The sequence below is a fragment of the Balearica regulorum genome, chromosome 2 (assembly GCF_011004875.1).
Source record: "Balearica regulorum gibbericeps isolate bBalReg1 chromosome 2, bBalReg1.pri, whole genome shotgun sequence".
NCBI lineage: Eukaryota > Metazoa > Chordata > Aves > Gruiformes > Gruidae > Balearica > Balearica regulorum.
In genome coordinates this window covers 92,309,921-92,330,594 of record NC_046185.1, presented here as the reverse complement: position 1 = coordinate 92,330,594, position 20,674 = coordinate 92,309,921, and the positions used below count along the sequence as shown (strand labels likewise).

Here is a 20,674-nt window from a genome sequence, read left to right as displayed (position 1 = left end):
CATCTGATAACCTCCGTCTTGTGGGCAGCCCTGATAGTCCTGCAGCCGATGGTAGAGCTGGGCCCATAACCACATGTTATTTCTTGTTTAACCCAGGCCTTCCCGGAGAGGTGCAATGATCCAGACCATGCCCCAGCAGCTTTTCTGCCTGAGGGCTATGCTTAGCTGGGGCTGTCTCAGCGTGGGCACTTGGTCAGCCTCAGGGATCTCAGGATGTCTTCCTCCCTGCGACAGCGGGCGCCAGGGAGCAGAGGGAGCACACGGTGGCCTTCAGTAGCGGATCCCACCCTGGGTTTTGAGCATCCCCCAGACTGTGGGTCAGGAGGTGGCAGGTGCTACAGGACCTGGTCCAGAGGGCAGAAGGAGTCCCAGTTACACAGCTTTGGGAACAGAACCTGGCACCAGGATGCTCCCATATGGCGAGAATTTTAGGGAACAGGCTTTCTCTGTTGACCTCGTGCAGGAAAAGGGCAAGAGGAGGTGAAGTGAAGGCACCATCAGCTCTGCTTAGGAGAGCTCAGTATGGCCAGCACAGCTGGTCATGTTCAGGGAAGAGCACTGAGCTGGAGCAGCACCTTCGTTCAGACTGGTGATCCTTGCCCCTCCAAGGCTGGATGTGGATTTTCCCCACAACACCACAGAGAGTTAGACACTGCAATTGGAGCAGTTTCAGCTGAGGTGCTCAGCTCTGAATATTTGCTGCTGCAGTCCAGCTTTGAATCTGGTTTCCTAACCCCTAGGTCTAGCCTACATGTTTCAGCAGAACTGTGTGGGGAGTCTGAGGCATCGACGGTTTTGGCTTAAAATGCATGTGGGTTTCATGAGGCTTTTGTTGAGCACCACAGTCATCATCAGTCTGCACCTCTGCATGGCTTGCACAGAACAACTGGCAAAAAAGGCAGCAAGGTGGAGGTCCTCCTGTCTGGGGGCTCAGGAGATAACCCTGGGTATGTTGTCCAGGATCCTTCGCATTCATCATCATTCGTGAACAAGGAAATGGGCTCCATACTGCCAAAGCACGCACTTGTCTTTCGACCCTGGAGGCTGTTGTGCTTCGCAGGCAGCAGGCAGCTTTTCCACAATGTTTCCACCTGGTGTCCCGAGGCGGGTTGTGAGCTGAGCACTGTGTTTATTTTAGGCCAACAGCCACCGTGCTCCGCACCACTCCGGGCAGAATACCATATTTCTCACAGAAGACCAGCAGCTGACTCCATTGAGCAAAATGCAGCTAAGCCCCTGTATAGATATCACATGATGGTTGCATTAAAATAATCTGAAAATATGATTTGGGGGACTTTCCCCTATTAGGAAACTCTGGATTGAGACAGCCTTTCCCTTCAGCGGTCACCCCTCTACCCTTGAGTAAGATAATTTCTCACTCGGCAGGCTGAGGGCTGTGGAAAAGGCAGAATTGGTCATTGCTGCCCTGGGTTTGGGGCCGCTCGGTGCTGACAGATTGCAGAGGAGAGCAGTGACCAGCAGTGGAGCGTGCGGAGGGCTCTGAGGAAAGGAGCTGCTGCGGGTGTGAGCGGAGGCAGAGCCGCGGCTGGTGCTGCGAGGTCGCAGGCTGCAACGAGTGCTGTGCCAAAAGCTAGCTGCCTCGCCAGGCGCTGAGCAAGAAAGGAAGACATCCACCGGGATGGGCAATAGACATCCTTCCGTAGTGCTTTTCCAGCATGTTTAAAACTGTCAGTAAGTGTACGGAAAAGCTGGACCCTGTTTCCAAACAGTAGCAGTCAAGTGAGGGAACAACGCAAAACAGTCTTGGAGCTATGGAGGTGGCAGTGCTCTTACACAAAAGCTGTGACACATGTAATTAAGAATATATAATTTCATGCCTGAGGATTCATATGAAAAAGCTGCACAGCAGCACCCTCTGAAGAACCGAAAGGAAGCTCATCATCGAAATGCTTTATTCACTGTTTTCTTTTCTAGGCAGATATTAAGAAAGTGAGGAAAAATTCACACTATCAGAAAGATATGGACAAAAATACTTCTATATCATTATTGTTAGGATACTCACCAACATATAGATACCGTTTTTCTGTGTTACTGGATTAAAACAAGATTAGTCCTGGGAACAGACTGGAAACCAGAACTCATCTACAATACAGTTATTGAACCACAAAGTTATCAGTCCTTGAGTTCTTGTGTCATAAGCTGCACTCATTTAAGTAAGGGCTTCAGAAGGAAGGTGGGCAGTTTTCCCACCCAGCCTGTACTAAAACTAGTCCCCGACAGTGCTTGGTGCATTCTCCTGGGAGACGCAGGCTTGAATTCCAGCGAGGGTACGGGATACACAGAAGACAAGCCCTTCACCTCCTGAGCCACATGAATTTCTCCACTACAGCAGCTCTATACCATTTTCACTTAAAAAATGAAGTCACTCTAATGGCATTTTCAGGGAGCCCTATGTGAATAGCTTGCACAATGCTATGAATGCATTCACTAGATGTTCTCTGGGCCACCTCATTCCTGAATTTCAGCGTGGGCAAAGTACCTCATTGCTCAAATCAAGGCAGTTCAGAACAAGCAAAGAAAAATGCTAGCTGCTAGATAATTTACAAAAGGTGAAAGTAAAATGCCTACAAATTTTGGATACTTCCACATGCATAGGAAAGAATTTTTTCTTTCAGATGATAGCTTTTTTCATGTACATGCTTAAAGCCAGCCTACGTTCTGTTTAGGAGACCCACATGGTTATTTTCATGTTGCTTCTCGTTTCTGAAGCCATCTATAATTCTCTGCATTAAACATGTTATTCACTGAACCTCCATTACATATACACAGAAAAATATAGTTAGTAAGTGTGACTTCTGAATCTGGTTTTCGTAAAGCCTATGAATACTATGATGTGGTGCCTGCTAGAAGTGATTATAATTCCATATAGAAAATGAGCATACTTTACCAAGAAAATAAAATCGAGGATTTACTAAGAGACAATTTTTTTTATAAAGATGGAAATTAACAGTCTAGATTATCCTGCTGCTGTTACTGTGGGGCTGACTGTACAGCTAGAGTAGAATAGCACCTTGTGTAGTGCAGAAGGCATGAGACTACTTACATTACCATCAGTCAAGACCAGCCTTTGATGTGTGGTAATTTTATATTGTATCAAATAGTATATTATTATAATTAATATTAATACATTATAACTGAATAAAAGTTAACCTATTTATATCTATAAGAAATCAATGTAATAAATTATGTACAATTAATATTGTATATCATACCATGGTTGAACTTTGAACTTTAGTCCTGATAATCTGTTTATAATACCTTGCGCGGATCTTAGCCAGAAGATGCTAACTAGTAGCACTGCCATCCAGCTACCATTCAGTCAGACTGCATATTTCCTCCCTTGCTGCTCTGCTCAAGGGGAACAAGCCCTGATATTATTTGAATATAGGTAGATGCTACTCTACATTCACCCTGCTAAGTTGACTCTACTGGGCTAATGGAATAAAATATAGTATAACATGGGAGTTTAAAAAAAGAAGTGAATTCAAAGCATTACTTCTGGATGGTTTTCTGAAATCTTCCAAGAAAGTGAGCCAGCATTTTGATACATGTATTGGAAGTGTGGGATGGATGGTCCATGAGAAAGGCGATGGAAAGTTGATACATACTGGGAAACTGGAAACTAGAAGTTTTATAATGCGTGTGAAACAGAAAATGGATTCAATTTTTTTTTTTTTATATGTTTGGGGAAATAAGAATATTTGTAAGAAGTCAGTGACAGGACTGTTTCTAGACATCATTTGACTACTGTTAGTATTTTTACTAATGATACTGCTGTGTTCAGTCTTAAGATCAGAAGGAATTACTATACTTATCTGAGTTTCTGTCTAAAATAGATTAATCTCTAGCAATCCATAACACCAAAGCCAAAACCAAAAATTACCCAGAGCCAAATTCTGAGAAGTTCACAGGACAACTTAGGAAATAACAGGTCACATAAATGCTGCAAGGTAGCCTCTCTTGAAGTATACCAGTTGAACCTTTTCTAGCCTTTGGGGTAAAGCTTTCCTCAAGAATCAAATCAGTGTTTAAGCTTTCTATAGCAGTACCTCTGGGGTTCTTGACTCCTCTGGAAATTTAAGTATGCCATCTTTATTAGATTCGAAATACATGTTGAATTGGTTTCTAAAGGAAAGTTTAACTCTCTTTGAAGGTAAGTAAGTGAATAATACAAATAGTTGTGTACGGGGGTAGGCATTTCACTTTACTGCTTACAAGGTATCGATTGATTTCGTGACTTTAAGGGCCAAATTGTGAGATGATGAGCACCCGTGACAGAGCATCCACAGCTGCTAATGAATTCTCTAAGAAGGGCTGTGGCCCCACAACTTGGAGAAGCAAGCTGAAACGCTGTGCAGCCCGGATGCACCGTGCCAAGTTTCAACAGGAGCGGCAGAGGCTTGTTGTGCAAATTCCTGCTGCCACTGCTTGCCTCGCACTGAGGGGAAACTGCAGGCAAAGTTATCTCAGGCTGAACATGGACGTTATGAGTGATACTGTGAAGGTGAAACTTTTAACATTGATCATGTTTCTAAATCTAGTCTCAGGCCATGAGCACTGAAAAGTAGTATTTCTTCACCTTATAGCTTAAAATCCATATATTTTGCTAATAACTATTATTCCAATCGCAACTGAGTTTCTCCCACTTCCAGTTCCAGACGGGAGTAAGAAAGCAAGGCAGATCCTACACAGTTCAGTAAGTATAACACGGGATTTTAAAGTCAGCAGAATCTGAGATTTTTAAAATGTGCATGTATGTTTTGGGTCTAAGACACAATACCTAATAACTCTTCTGTATTTTTACCAACTGAGATATTTTGTGATACAATGTGGTTACTATAAACTAGTTTGACCAGCTGTAAATCAGTAACCGAAAAGAGCTGAGTGGGGTTAGCCAAATTCAGCTAACGAGCGTGCAAGACACAGAACAGCAGAATGGGGTTTGGGTTGAGAGGGACCTTTAAAGATCACCTAGTCCAGCTCCAGGGGCTCAGGGCAGGGCAGCAAACGCACCTGAGCCTTGGCATCTGCAAAGGGGATTCCTGCTCCCATAGCGAGCTGTGAGCTGTGGGGAGAGAAGAGGCATTGCACCTTGTTTGCACAGACGGGGACTGACGGAGCAAGGCACTCCCTTCGGTAGAGTTTGCACCAAGGGGAAAAAAAAATGGAAAAAACCTCTATGTGGCATAGTTGTTTGTTTTTTTCCTTTACAACATTGGTCGTCTTTTCACAGTTCATGAGATCGTGGGAGTAGTAAAACCGCTGCCACGCCATATACCAGAACTGGCCCGGACGCATCTCTTACGCCACGCAGGGCTCACCACACATCATCACGGCTCCTGTGGTCTGGCGGCACAGGAACAGCCCAGCTAAGCCAGTGCTAAACGGAGGCTTTTGCTGCAAACTTCCCCTCTTTCACTTTTCAGGACTAAGGTCCTGCATTCTTCACTGGTAGCAAGTGCAGATCCACCCCCCTGCTAACCCACAGTGTTGTTGGAAACTTTTAACTCAAGGGTGCGGAAAAAGGATGTGCTGGGGGTTGGGGACAGTATACTCATTTCTGAGAAAAGACAGGAATAAAGGGAAGTTTTTTGACCTGTGGCATTTGCCACTTCATCACAGGAATCGCCATCCCCGCATTTTCAGAAACGTTGATTTTTGAGGTTGCAGTGCTCAGAACTGCCCTGGGAAATGTAAACACTGTATGATGACAGCTTTAGGTAACAAAAACATCTTCTAATAGGCAAACGGGGCTGCCAGCCTCCAGAAGGGAAACAGGGACACAGCCTGGAGAACTACTGCTGCAGCTGTACTGCCCCTTCAGATTGGACAGCCAAGAGAGGTTTGCCTATTTGACTCTTTTATTGTCCTGCTCCTGTCTGTTCTTGCTCAGTTATCATTCACTCTCATTTCCTAGACTTTTTTTCCTCCTATTCCTTGAGAGTGAAATCACTTGATTTATCCCCATAAAAAAGGCAGCCTTCTTTTTACTATGTAAATTACCCCTCTTTGTGTGGGTTAATTAACACCCTTATGTGTGTTTTCATATCCTTTTCCTCTAGACATCGTGCATACCAAATTCTCTTTGGAGTCACTTGAGAACTTATGAGGGGCTTCAGGAAGGTTGCCCAGAAGGGTGGTGGAGTCTGCATCCTTGGAGATATCCAAAAGCCATCTGGACATGGTCCTGGGCAACCGGCTGTAGGTGGCGCTGCTTGAGCAGGAGAGGTGGACCAGATGGCCCTCAGAGGTCCCTTCTGACCTCAACTGTTCTGTGAGCTTTTATTTCAAAAATGAATGCAGAAAACCTCCAGCAAAAGGAGGTCCTAAATAGTGCCCTCCTGTATACATAATCATTGTTGCAATCAACTCCCTTTCTAGAGGTGTCCATGAGAGCAGACTCCTGTCCTTTTCCCCGACTGAATATTCCTACTGTTATTATCATAAAACCCGATGCTACTAATAAAAAAACACACAAAAAGATCCAGGGTTCATGAAAGGAGTACATGTCACATCATTCTTCCAATTGGTAAGATGACACTTTAGATGTAGGCGTACATCTAAATAAATAAATGAAGACAAAGCTGCATCTAGCATAAGCTTTTTATATAATGCAGAATAGCACAAAGGCGAATTCAGTAGACATCACTGGGGAGAAAGTGGTACAGTTATCAGTAAATAGTTATATTTGCTGCAAATAAGTGTCTCCTACTTGGCAGTTGCTACAGGAAAGGGAATATCATGGCCAGGTCTCCACTGTGCAGAGGATTTGCCACAGCTACAGGACGCAGGTAAGGAAAATGTGTCTCTAAAGCACGTCTCTGCTGACCAGGAGCCAGCTGGCCAGGAATCAAAAAATACAGAGCAGGGCTACTCTGTTTTTACTGGCAGTTACTGAAAATTGTTGCAGACAATTCTCCTCAGACAGCAGCATACAAATTCCACCTTTGCAAAGCCAGGCGGGTGCTGTGCTAGACTACACGGCTGGGCTGGAGAACTGTGAGGAATACAGGAGCATAAGTGGGCATCAAGGAAAGAAAATAATCGTTCATATCCAGTGAGGTTAAGGCAAAATTTACTCCTATTCTGGATTCAGATCAATATTTGCAATTCAAGGAGCCTAGCAGCAGAGCATCCAATTGATGGGTTCTAATCTAAATTGCTTGCAGTAATTACTTTGAAATACAAACAGGCTGTCAAAGGATTCAGAATGCATTGGGAAGAAAAACACTCTTTCTAATTTTTATCCAGGTGTTTCTCACAATGTTAGAAAATGGCCCCGATACTAAGGTGAGCAGAGTTTGCCAAAGAAAAGAATAATATTGGTAGGATTGTGCCTAATAAAGAATAAGAAAGGGTGGTCAGCCATAAACACCTCTGTGAGAGGAAGAGATCTCCTCACAATGACAGCTCCTGTACCAGCTGCTGCTATGGTGCCTTCCTCATTGACTTCCACATACGTCTTATGGACAACATTTGACATCACCAGAGATTTTGAAAATGACATTGCAGAAAGATCAGCTTTTGATTCAGTGAAGATGTCGGTCATCCCCATTTCTTGTAATACCTCATTGAGGTCAAAGGTGCCTTCGAGCTTGAACCGGGGGAGGTATACCTCCACTCTTGTCTCAAACATGTGTTCTGAAGAGGCCCACAGCATTAAATTTTCATAGGTCATTGTGCTTTCAATCTAGAAGATGGGGGGGGAAAAGAGCTAAAAATAGGTGGGCAGCTTTGAAAAGTTTAGATCTTTACCCAGCCTTACTTCAGACAACCAACTTCAAGCCATAGTCCATGTTATATGCTGCCTTACCTGCTCCAGCCCACTGGTAGATCCATCAGCCATGTCACCTGGCAGCAGGATGATCATGCTCAGTGACTTCTGAGCATAAGGGAGTTCAAGGACCTGAGCACCCATCTCCTCAATGTAGCCTAATTTAAACATGCCTTTCTGATACATCATCTGCACAGGTTTTTTCTCATTCTGTTTAAAAGAAAATCATACAGTCACTTAAGTAATATAGCTCTTAACATTTAAACTTACTACAGGTGTAGTATCAGCAGTCAGGGTTTCAGCAGTAATTGTTGTTAGGCTAGACATTTTTCTTTATTTTCTTGCATCTACAATGACACACAAAACATCAGCTTTGCCATACATAAATAAAGGGGATAATTATCTGAAAAAAAACCCCAAAAAACACCAAAAAAACCCCAAACAAACAAACAAAAAAAACCCTGCAACTGATCAGATAGTGAAGTTGCTTAATAGTGTTACACATCCAAACAGGCTGATGCTGGTTGGATTTGCAAGTCATAACTTGGACTGGGATAAAGAAGAAATAGCACTGCAAGAATCAGGCTGTCATTTATCAGACAGATTGTTTAGACAGGAAGCAATGAATAGGTTAAGAACAAGATCATACCCTTTGTCAGGCATGATCTTCTAGGTCTTGTTATCTTGCCTTTTTTGTGATGGGGTTGTTTGAAAGCTGCATAAAGGCTGAAGTTTCCTTTTACAGTTAGCTAACTTCTAAAGCAATGAAAGAATAATTTTGGTAGATGACATACATTCAGGAAAAAGTCCTGCTAGTATTGATTAGCATATGAAGAAAAAATTATACAGCTTCTCCTTATCTCATAGCTTCTCCTACTGCAGCAGTGCAGCAAATGTTCTCAGTTATAGACCATTGTCAATATCCATATTCAAAGATATATTTAAAGTCACAAATATAAGTACCCAATATGACAGTTTCTTACCAACGTCTTAACGATGGAATGCAACATAACTAGAAATATATGTTTTTCTGACATTTTCCTTTGATATATGAGAAACGCTCAAAAGGGACTTTTTCCCATACAAAGCTCTTCAACTGAAGATCAGACCTAAATCTGTTGGGTTTTTTTCTTTTGTTATGGATGAGATCTAATAAAATATTGGCACAACGTATGCAAAGACAACAAAACTGAATTAAATGAAAGTAAATGTTTTTGATTGTCTCTTTTGATAATATTTGTTAGACTTAAAGGGCACACACAATACTCGGAGGAATGTGCTTGTTAAAGAACTAACTTTGCAACCATGTTGACAATACCTTAGTTAAACAATGAAGGTTTTAGTGATGTCCCTACAGCAGAAAAGAGGGCTAAAAATTAAAATATATTTAAAATAAACTTTCAAACATTGCAAATTCTATACATAAACTAAAATAACCTATAATAATTTCTCCTTTTTCAAATTGCAACTGTATTTTTGTAGTTTGTTACTATCTGGCCTAGGGGTTTTTTTGTCTGCTTTAATGTCTCAAACAGGTAGCCAATGTTAAAAATTATTGAACACATAAATATCAGGAGGACCCCTCAAAGCCTATATGAAACGGGATGTTCAGATTCGCTCCCATCCATGAGAACTATCTGTAATGGCTACTATGTTCAAAAGTGCTAATTAGGGCTAACACTTGTGCTTTGCCAGTCATCAAAGCAAAACTCTGACCCTTGCACATTTTTTCAGTAAAGATTATGCTTTTCTGTGAAAACCCCTCCCTCCACCTCTTCCCAACAGGAGAGGCAGGTAAAGTTCCCAGCATGCCTGCACCCTGCTCCCAGAGCAGCTGAGCCCTGGGCATTGTGCTTCTATGTTACGCTTGCTGCGATGCTCACAGTACCTAGGGTAAATAATGTTAAGATTTACAGAATGCAGATATACCTGATTCAATTTAAAATATCTCTGCACTGTTTTTTTTTCCTCAAACTTATGTTCCCAGGATGCTTTGAAGTAGATCACATTCGCCAGCACCAGCACTGCATCTGCGTTGATCACACCAGGAGCAAAGAGTTCCTTGATTTTACCTAAAGGACGTTTTGGAATACGCAAGTATTTGTTAATTGTTATTAAGACTGAGACTCATTAATTGTTATTATAGCTGTGGACTGAGACTCAATTGCTTGTCTGTGAACTTAGTTTTGGAGAAACTTAGAAATCCAGTTCTTGGTTTATTCAAAGGACAGGGAAATATAGGCAAACAAACAGCAGATTCCTCTGCACTGCTACCAGCCAGGCAAGACAGGGGGGAGTGAAGTCACCAAATTAGCCAGCTCTGGGCTGTCAGTGACAATACGTATATGCCAGATGACCTTAACCACAGGGAAGGAGGCAGCACCATTAATCACATGTTTCAGTTTACATGAAGGCATCTTTCCCTTCGCACCAAGAGCAGCAGTTAACCGCCTCCACAGCTTTTGACTTCCCCCACTGAGGCTGAAGCAGGAGTTGGCAGGTCCACAGGCTTCATATGAGCACCCAGAGCAACGATGGCTCCTAACCTTGTGCAAGGTGGCCCCAGAACTGTCAGTCCTCTTATTGGGAGCTAACTGGGGGTTAACAGCTCTTTCCTACACCAGTCACAGGCTGCTCTGCCAGTGCAAGGACAGGTTTGGTCAGGAGATGGGCAGCTGAGAAATTACAGAAGCCTTCAAATCCATTCGCCTGGTCCCCAGTAAGTTCTGGTTCAGCCAGAAAATTTAGAAAATTCTCATCACGCTGCTACTGCAGCTCTGGCAAAAACTAAAGGAAAATAACATATATCACGGTTGAGTCTAATCAGCAAGAGCCAAGGGCCCCGCCAGCTGGTTAAGGGCAAGAGCTGGTCAATTGTCACTTGTGATAGTGAGTCTCGCTGGTGGTCACATCTCTCATCTTTGTGGGCGTTGCTCTACACATAGCCAGGTCCTCCATAGTCGTCCCCACCCTCCCCCAGGACTGTTCCCAGTCTCGCCACAAAGCTCACAGCTTCCATCCCCTGCTGTCCCATATCTGCATTTGTGGCTGTTTGCAGAAGCAATTTGTCTGGTCAAGCCTTATAGGTATTATTGCAGTTATCATGCCAGGCATAAGGGTGGGAATACAAAAGTATTTGACAACAAAGACACCTTCGTTTCAGAAATAATTAAGCTGATATCTTACTTTAATATTTCAAGAGGGAATGGGAAGACAAACTGTCTTTAAACAGCAGAAGATTGAACACCCAGAAACATGAACAAATCTTTGCTTTTCACACCCTCAAATTTCTTTTGTTGAAGCAGCGGAAGAAGGCAGTGACAGTATGGCTATGGGTTTGCTTTGTTTTACCTTGTGTCTCACTTTCAATCCAAGCGTTAATTTTTGTTCTGGCTGCTTCAAGAGCACCCTTAAAGTCCACTGTTTGCAGCACTGCTCCATACAGTTCCTTAGTGCACATTAGAAATTGCTGTAAAGCAAAATAAAGATTATGAATTTGTCATATCTCTTAAGAACTTACTACCTTTTGAAAGAAACCAATGCTTAGAAACTATTTTAGAAATGGTGAGGATCCTGTTGACACTATAAGGCAAAATTTGGCTTTGGAAACATCAAGTATTCAAAGTTTATTCAGAGAATCTTTTTAGAAGAGATAATTATTCTATTGCATAGGCAAAAAAGTAAATAAGTAAAAAGAAAGCCATAAGAAAGAGTCTTCCCATGGAGAATTGCATACCTGAGGTGAGATAAAAAATAAAAAATAGAGAAGATGCAAGATGTGTTGTTTAATGCTTAAGTAACAACAGAAATAATTGACAGAAAAGCAAAGATGTGACTAGCAAGTTATTCATACTAGTTAATCTAAAGCCCACTCTGTCATTCAGTAAGAAAGGAGCAGGAAGTTCAGCACAGCAGCCCTACGCACAAAACTACAGAACATCTCCGGTGATAAACCCTCTCCAAGCTTGCTGCTGCCCCAGCCATGCCACTTGCAAGCCCAGAAGTAAGTAGTCTACAGACAGCTTGAATAGGCCATTTTTGGCTGTAGTCGCACCTCTGGCTGAGTGTAGACATGCCAAAAGTGAACAGACTCCCGGTTTATTTTTGCTCTATAGCCATTGATACCCACAGCGTGGGGTTTTTAAACAAAAGGATTGAAAGCTGACTCTCTCGTCTCTTTCCCACCAGCCACAGGAGATATGGCTCCAAGAACTACGTCAAGTGCCCCAAAATACACGTGAGGGGGGCAACAGCGAGGCTCACAGTTGCAGGGAAGCTTGAGGTCAGGGCTACAGCAGTTAGCAGGCACAGGTAACTTACCTGCTGGAGTTCAAATCCTTGTTGTATAAAGAGATTGTTGGCCAGGGTTAAAACATAGCTTTCACCGAGGTCTTGTAACTGTAAAAGCAGTGCCTGGAACGCTTTGTGGTTAAGGTCCCCATCCTTGTTGCACTAGGAATATTACAAACATGACAATTATAATGATTCCTCCATATAGCTTTGGTTGTCAATTGGCATCCTAATTAGATTACACTATAGGACTAATTCCTGTTGTAAAGATTTTTAAATCCAGCTAGTCTAAGCCAGACCCTCCTTCAGATGAGATCACTGAAGGCTTTGGTATTGACTTCATGGAAGATTTGGCCCTTAATAAGGCGACACCTTGTATCAGGCATTTCCCAGTGGATTAGGCAGATTCTGTGCGTGTGATCTTGACTCCCTCCAGTGGCAGACTCCAGTGCTTTATACCTAGTAACTCACCGCGCAGTGAAAAGTCTCCTGTGCTCCCCACCCGAGGACGTACCTGTGAGGGGGATGGCTGTCTTTCCTGGCTTTGTTTTGGCTCCATTTCTGGGGCTGCAGTCTCAAGGTCAGACCTAAGGCTCATTCTTCCTGCAGCTTTCCTGACATGGAGCACCTGCAGTTGAAGATGCCAAATTGTGGCAACTGTAACTGGGATAAAAACATTTTCCTTGTTTAAAAGATTTGCTATGCTGTCCTGGATAAATAGTGTAGATTTATGAAAGATATTTTCTCAGTTACAGTCAGGCTGAAATGACAGACTTGAAATTGTCAATATATTAATGTTCAAATTCACATTACTATATTAGCAAACCAAGACAAACTTGCACTTAACCCCTGAAAATGTTCCTCTCCACTACCTCAAAATGTTTAAATTTATTGCTACAGTTACCTTAAATTTCAAAACAAAAAGTTGCTTCAGTTAAAGAGACAAAAATAGCTTTCTTCGAAAACATCAAAACTGGCTTTTTATAATCATCCTTAATCTTTGCATCAACTTAGGAAGTATATCAAAACTGCAGTGCTCTTAATGGAAATCAGTACTTGTTTCTAACGTGCAAAAATCTCACTGAAAATTTTCCAGCAGCTTCTCCATTGCAATAACGTAGCATCATACATAGACTTAATCTTTTTTACTGAGGATATTGGATCCCCGTTGCTTTCCTAAAATAAGCGAGAGTCCCTGTGCATTGGGTTTGTGTGGCAAGGTTATGGTAGTCAGAGGGTTGCAGGGGTGGCCTCTGTGCAAAGAGATTGGGGGGGCTGCCCCCATGCCAAACAGAGCTGGTTCCAGCCGGCTCCAAAATAAGTTGAGTCTGCTTTGCCGTGACAGTAATTGGTGAGCGATGTCCCTGTCCTCATCTTGACCCACAAGCTTTTTCATCTTATTTTCTCCTTGTTGAAGCAGGGGAGTGAGACAGTGGCTGGGTGGCCACCTGGTCAACCCACCACACACTGGGAACCTTGTGAGGAGGGCATGTCTACCTTGGCTGCGGGTGACCCAGCAGTGAGACCGTGCACATGGCAGAGTTGGGCTACGACAGATGAAGATCTGCCAGTACAGAGCCAGCTACTGACAAGAACCTCTCCTTTAGGATTATTGGTCTTTTACTGCTCATGGGCACAAACAAGAAAAGACAAGAGAGATTGTAGAAAGCAGAACTTGCACTGCAGAGAGTAAAGCCGCAGTGATCGGAGGGGTGGCCACCTTCACCCCCTCCCTGCCCACCTGGGTCCCTGTGAGCTCTGCAGGCAAGACATTTTAACTCCTGAATGTCATAAACGGTAAGTGAGCTGATGCTTCCAGCCACCGAGGTGCAATCACTTCAGGTTTCTGCAGCTCTTCCCACTGCCCACCCAGACTCATGCTCTCCGGATTCTCGTAGCAGCCACGAGAGGAAGCACCTGCTCATTATTTTGAAACAAACTCTGATATTCTGGCAGCAGGCTGGGGGACAGGCAGAGTGCCCTGCTGTGGTGTATCACCTCCACTCTTTCAGCTCTTGCTCCATGCTCCTGAGCCTGCATGGGGGCATGCTCACAGAAGCATAGAATCATAGAATCATAGAATGGTTTGGGTTGGAAGGGACCTCAAAGGTCATCTAGTGCCAACCCCCCTCCCATGGGCAGGGACACCCTCCACTAGGCCAGGTTGCCCAAGCAGATGGCAAGGATCACAGTGCACCGAGCACGACTGCGAAGGCAGCACCTGTGTTTGTATTCATGCTTGTTTCCTGTGAGATCCTCACACACGTGTGGTGCTAGGACACCCAACGTTTCCATTAAGGGAACAGCAAGCAATGTGGAAGCATCTTGGCATGTTTTATTAATACTTACTTTCTCTATCTGAGCAGCAGTGTTGTTTTTTGCACCTAGATGGACCAGGGCCAGGGCAACAGAGATGCTCATTGGAGAGAAGGCAATGTTTGTGTCCTCTGCATTTCTGTTGAGCTTATTGTAGAGATCAAGACAAAACTCAGTAATTGGTCTAGAAATGGAGCTCATCATGAAGCAGCTGCTGACTGGGAGCACAAAAGAAAGAAGAAATTTAATGCATCTTGTTGCCCTGCTCGATCACACTGTGAAGCATCTGTCTGCCCTGAGACTGTCCCATAGCTGCTAAATAAAAGTTTGTAAATTCTGAGAATTTGAAACAGCACACATCTATCGGTCCATGCTACACAGCAGGAGCAAGGACACAGCAGGTCTGGAAAAGGGACCCACGCTCACAAAAATTTTTCTGCCTTATCCCATGGTGTATCTTATTTCAGATGATAGTATTGAAATCAGTCAACTGTAGATTAACATTTTTCTTCTCCAAACTGGTTTGATGTATACAGTTATATCAATTCTTTCCTCTTGTAACAACATATGATTAGTGACAGAACCTTGTTGACAGAAACTACGTCCACATATAACCATGTCTGGTAACCAGAGTTGTAGTATGATGGTTTCAAACAACAGGTTTATAAAAATTAAATCACTATTAATTAAATGTTTTCATATATGAAAAAGGGTCATTAACAACTATGGAGACTGAACTAAATATGGAAACATGAGCAGTTTGAAATACACTGTTTTCTTTCTCATGAGTTTTCCAGGAGTCACAAGTTCAGGCAGGATACACAATTAAAATTTCTAAACAAAGCAATAGATCAACAGCTCTGAAAAGAAGTTTCTAAGTTCCTGCTCAATGATGTGAGATCTGTGTCACTCTTGTACTAGAAACATAACAGTCTGAGACCCTTCCCTTGGGTCATTTACATTAAATCCACTCTGCTAAGAACAAGTTGGGATCAAGTTCCAGCTTGGTCCTTGCAAGCAGGAGGCCATCTGAAAAAAAAATGGGGTTTAGAAACTCCTTTCCTGTCCCGTAGGAGAATTGTAACGCTGTTGTGTGGATACCAGTGGGATCACACAAGCCTTTCTGGAATCATTATATTCAAAAAACCTCACATCACTCTCAGTGTCAAGCAAATGATATTTTAGACAGCATACCAGAAAAACGTGTGAAAAGCAAAGCGTACACTCCTGCCTGCTTGCAGACATAGAGATGAGTAGCTGTGGCCTGTGTTCCGGAAAGGTGCTTTATTTAGGGGAAAATACACAGGCACAGTATGGAGAGAAAGCCCTCACGTCTCCCACAGCACAGATCTGGCTGGCTCTAGCTTCCAGCCTGTATCGGGACAAGGGTGGGTCGGGTCCATAGCAAGCTGCCAGAGCCCTCTCTGTTGAAAAGATGGGTGAGTGCACAGCCAGGGGGTTATTGCCCCTGCCCACAGCAAGCCATGGCACAGCAGGTGCTCTTTCTCAGCCCTGTGCCCCCCCCCGCCGGCTGCTGCAGCCTGCAAGGCCAAGTTACGTGAGGAGCTCCAGCCCGTGTCACCACAAGGCTCAGGGTGGGAAAAGGCTGGCGCAAAGCTGGACTTGAGGATTTTTCATCAGCAGAGCCCTTGTGCGGCCTGTCCTGGGCTGTCAGTGTCTAGCAGCCACTTTGAGAGGGGTCTAGAGCCTTCTTCGGAAGAAGCTGCCTGGTGCTGGGGACCCCCCATCGCCTCCCAGCCAATGCTCCCCTGCCACCCCATTCACCCACTGAGGCCCCAGATCTTCTACCACAGCCACAGCCCACACGCACAGAGCCTGCTCTTACTCCAAGAACTACTCAAAATGTCTTGCGTTGTCCTCAGGGATGCAGAGCGCACGCTGCCTCTTGCTCAGCCGTGAGCCAGACACAAACTTTGCATGAGAAGCCGCAGCTCAGGCGCCAGAAGTTACCAGGCCGTAGACAGTGGATGCGGCTCGGCTGAGACGCAACGTTTGTCTGTGCAAACCATCTTAGCCTGCAGCAAGTGCCAGACAATGGGAATGAGCTCAGCCCACAGGAGAACAGACTTAGCCTAAGACAGATTGCTGCAGTGGCTTGGAAGAGCTGAAAAGTCAAGTTGCTGAATACATCAAGGTGCCACGTGTGGCAAATGCAGGTGTTTCTTGCATTTTGACTCACTTGAAAAAGCACAGCAATAATCAATGCTTCATCATGTTTCTGACTGATGGTCTGTGGAAAGAACCTGTGACGCTGAAAGAAAAAGTTCATATGTTTCATACAGAGACGTTTGTTTTACCCTGAAGTCCAGAAGTACTTCACATAAAGACCCAATACAAATGGACAAAACAGAAGAGAAATACCCAAACAGTTCCCCGAACAAACAAATTAAAGATGAGTTATATCTCATTAATTCTGAAAACAGCTGTTATAGCTCTGCTGTTTGCATCTTTGTATGCTTGTGTCTTTCATTTTCCTTTTAATAACACAGTCATCTTACCACAAGAAAGACATTGCACTCAATAATCATTCCTCTTTTCTTCCACCTTCATTACCTACTATCCAGAACCTTCTGAAAACAAAACTCAGCGCTTCTTTAGTGCTGAAGTTTGTATTGCTCCACTTCCACACCTCTAGAAAGATCTGAAATGGAGCTGTGAAATCATTCACAGTGAATGTAGGTCATAAGGCATATTGTAGGTGTGCCCAAACCTCAGAACAAGTCAAGGAGAAAAAAAGAGTTAATAAACTTCCTCAGCAGGAAGGAGGCACCTCCACCCCACCCTGCAGGGACAGGACCAACCGCCAAGCATGGAGGGAGAACCCAGGAGCTGGGAACAAGTTCTAAAGGCAAGTGCTTGGTGTACTGAGGTGGCCAGTCCTTCAGAAAAAGCAGCAGATTGTCCTCAAGGTGACATCCAGGTGCAAACACTACGGCCAACTCCATGGGTTTGTGAGTGGGAACTGCTTAGAGAGCTGCCCTGGAAACCCAAAACAAGGGAGAGGAGGTGTGGGTTGGTGGAGGGACATTCTCACTGCAGAATGAAAGGATTTAGTGAACTTTCCAAATCTAAATTGGGGCGGGCAGAAGCATATGAATGATTCCACACCATAAAGCCATGTGAGTAACCTGTATAATCGTTCAATCAGTGGGAGTTTTGGAGTTACTGCAAGGATGGTAGAGTTTGGAGAACACTTACATGGTGGACAACAAATGGTAACGTTGCTTTCAAAAGCGCTTGGAGTGGTAAGGAGCGGAGATATAAGATCAAAAGAAGTGTTCCAGGAAGATCATAGCTGCTGTTCTGCACTGGCCAAAGTATCTCCACTGAACTTTAGCAATAGTGCAGAGACAGCAAGCAGGGTTGGGGCTTTACAGCTGCTGAAGCGAGATGCTTTGCATGGTGGTTCAGCAGCTTTTAACATGGCCCGGCAGATGGAAATTGCTGGTGCTGTTGTATGTGAGCAAGAAGCTACCCAGGAAAAGACCTTCCTTTAGAAGAAACCACTGTACACTAGAGACCTTGTAAAGGTGACAAACTTCTTCCATGGCTGTGTGAAATGAAGTACACTCCTTTTCTATAACTATTCATGATCTCTTCTGTCTTTACAGTTTGTTTTCGGCTAAGGGTAGATGAAATCAAGACAAAAACTCTCAAAGAATAAAAAGTTGCGGTCAAAGCTATCATAATTAATAGGTGTATTAGATTATATTATGCAGTCAACAGGAGGAGGCAGTAAATAAGGTAGGGAGGTTAAGAGAGCTGTAGCCTTGTTTTTAAGGTAATTCTATATTGAATACAGGGTAAAGCAAGAAGGAACCTGTTTTCCCTGATGCCACATGATAATTCCCATTGCATGTTTTACTTGTTCAATCTGCCTCCCATTAAGGTGCTTTAATGTGCAGTCATTTCTCATACACAAAGGAAGACAGAATTGGCAGAAATTATATGTATCTATCCTAGAATAGGAGTGCATGCCAGACAATACTGCCTCCTCACATAAAAAATCTATGATTGGTAGAAGTGACTTTCTTGTTTTTCATGACCATTCCTACAAAAAGACTTTTCCAGGTGTTTCTGTGCTGATTTGGACTGAAAGGGACAAACAACACACAGGAAAAATGGAATTACCTACAGCACAGAAATTCTAATCATCCCTATGTGCCATAAAACATTTCCAAAGTAAAAGGCTTTAAATTAAAAAACCCAATACATTTCAGTGCAAAATAACTTTTCAAGGGAAATGTTACCAAGTTCGTTTTCCAAACAACTTAGCCTCTTAGGCTGCTACTTTTATGCCAGAAAGGGCTTTTTTTCTGAACTGCTTTTATTATTTTGCACCAGCACCTCCATGAGGTACCTTTTCTACCTCTTTCTAGGCCAATTATTCCCGCATAAACAGACACAGATGTACATTGGCCTGTCACGGTGGCTGTGCAGTGGCAAGTTATTTGCTATGCTGCGCAGGCTTCTCAGCAAGCTTCTAAACGTCATTGCCAAACCCAAGAGCTAATATGTTGATAGTGAAAACTAGCATCCCCACTAACAAAACCAAATCCAAATACCACTCCACCCTTCCTATTTTATATAGTTATTGTTTAAGAATATAAACAATCTCCCGGCAGTGGGGATCAGGGTACAGAGGAAACGCCTAAGCACTCAGTCAGAAGAATTGCACGCCCTCTCTCTCATCTTGTGAACGTTTCAAGGCTTTTTCTTGTGCCGTGGAAACCAGAGTAAAGAAGGGAAATTAACCTGTATCTCCCACTTAGTGGGTGAGTTTGCCCAGGCCATCAGCACCATCACTTCATGCGAAGCCCATTTCTACCAGAGTGGGTAGATGTGCTCTGAAAGAGCCTGCCGCTCTGCCTTTCTGGGGACAGAGGCAGAAAAGCATCTGCTTTCTGGTATAAGCTGCTGACCTGATCAGTCTTGTGGCAATTAGAGCTTTCTGGATGTGGACAGAGGTCCTGGGGAAATTTCAGATTCAAAAGTCTATGAAATTTAGGCAAGAATCTTTAGATTCATGGCTTTGGACATGTGTTCCAAAATTCCCCATCTACGTTCCACTGAAGAACAGCTCCTTTTGTGTGAGCTCTTGAGTCACCTTAATTTTAGCAGTGAGTTTTGCTGCCTGCAGCCTGTAAAGGTATCTCCCCCTCTGTCCCATCTGTAAACATGACGTTTACTTTACCAACCTGTCCAGTACTTTGGATCTGCCAAAAAAAATCACAAGTTATTTTGGGGGGAAAAAAAAAAAAAAAAAAAGAATTGTTTACCTTCTTGCCTGAAGAGGTTAAATGAAGAGCACAACAGCTGAGCTCTGGAGCACGTTCTTGTGAATACTGTATTACAAAAATCTCCCACTCTTTTGTGGGAAAGTTCAGCCTCTAACCAATTGTTGATGATAGCAGCATGTTGCAATGTAATGCAAATGTCATCAACATGAAGTTTCCTGCAAAGACTGGGAAACCTATATCTAGCAATATGCTAATAGTATTTCTCTCAAAGCTGCCCAACAAGTTTAGCAGGCAATATCTGCTGGCAACATCTCCTCATTGCAATGCCAAGCCACCCTCAGCTGGAATAGTGGGCATTAACCCTGGAGATCCATGGCTGCACCGCTGCGTGTGGTCCCTCATGAATTTGGTGGAGTCTTCCCGTGGCACAGGGGTGTGAAGGGTTTATGCCAGGATTCAGAAAAGCCTTGTTTGGAGCTGAGCTTGTTTGCAGAGATAGAGCAAATGAATGGGAAATGCATGAGCTTTATATTGCCTACAGCCATCTCTCTCTCAGGTAAGGAGTCAGCTTTAAGCGTATGGAAGGAGTTTAATTAGAGAGGGGAAGAAGTATTTCCTTGAATTGTAACAGGAATCCCCAGCCAAGGGGTATTATTTTAAATAGTTGGGGTTAAGAATAAAAGAAGACCAGGAGTGGCTGATGACATAGGTTATGTCTCCAGCATAAAGTGAGATGGAAGTAAAGAGATGGGAAGCACAGAGCTGCGCCAACACAGTGTTCAATAATCTCCCCTAATCAGCACCACTGAGCTCAGGTGCAACACTGGGTCATGGCAGCTGGACTCAGGGGTCAAAATGAAGTCCTCTAGGGTTGTATGTGGCTTCGCAGCCCTGAAAATCTTATGTCTTTCCTTTCTCACTTCTTCTTTCTTCCCACAAAGTATAAAACTGGCCTTGGATTCATAGGATGTTTGAGGGATCAGACATCAAGAGGGGAGAAAGGAGGAAAGAG

The 20,674-nt window shown here is 43.6% G+C and overlaps 1 protein-coding gene across 1 annotated transcript; it reads right to left on the bottom strand.

The window, feature by feature from the left end:
- Positions 1 to 6,606: 6,606 nt before the first annotated feature.
- LOC104637625 (serpin B12) lies at positions 6,607 to 19,804 on the bottom strand. The gene is made up of 8 exons (XM_010305195.2): positions 19,702 to 19,804; positions 14,435 to 14,619; positions 12,600 to 12,713; positions 12,116 to 12,247; positions 11,147 to 11,264; positions 9,725 to 9,867; positions 7,835 to 8,005; positions 6,607 to 7,711 (listed from the first exon to the last, which is right to left on the bottom strand). Exons 2-8 carry the CDS (start codon positions 14,603 to 14,605, stop codon positions 7,307 to 7,309), a joined length of 1,254 nt encoding a protein of 417 aa, XP_010303497.2. The 5' UTR covers positions 14,606 to 14,619; positions 19,702 to 19,804; the 3' UTR covers positions 6,607 to 7,306.
- Positions 19,805 to 20,674: the final 870 nt, after the last annotated feature.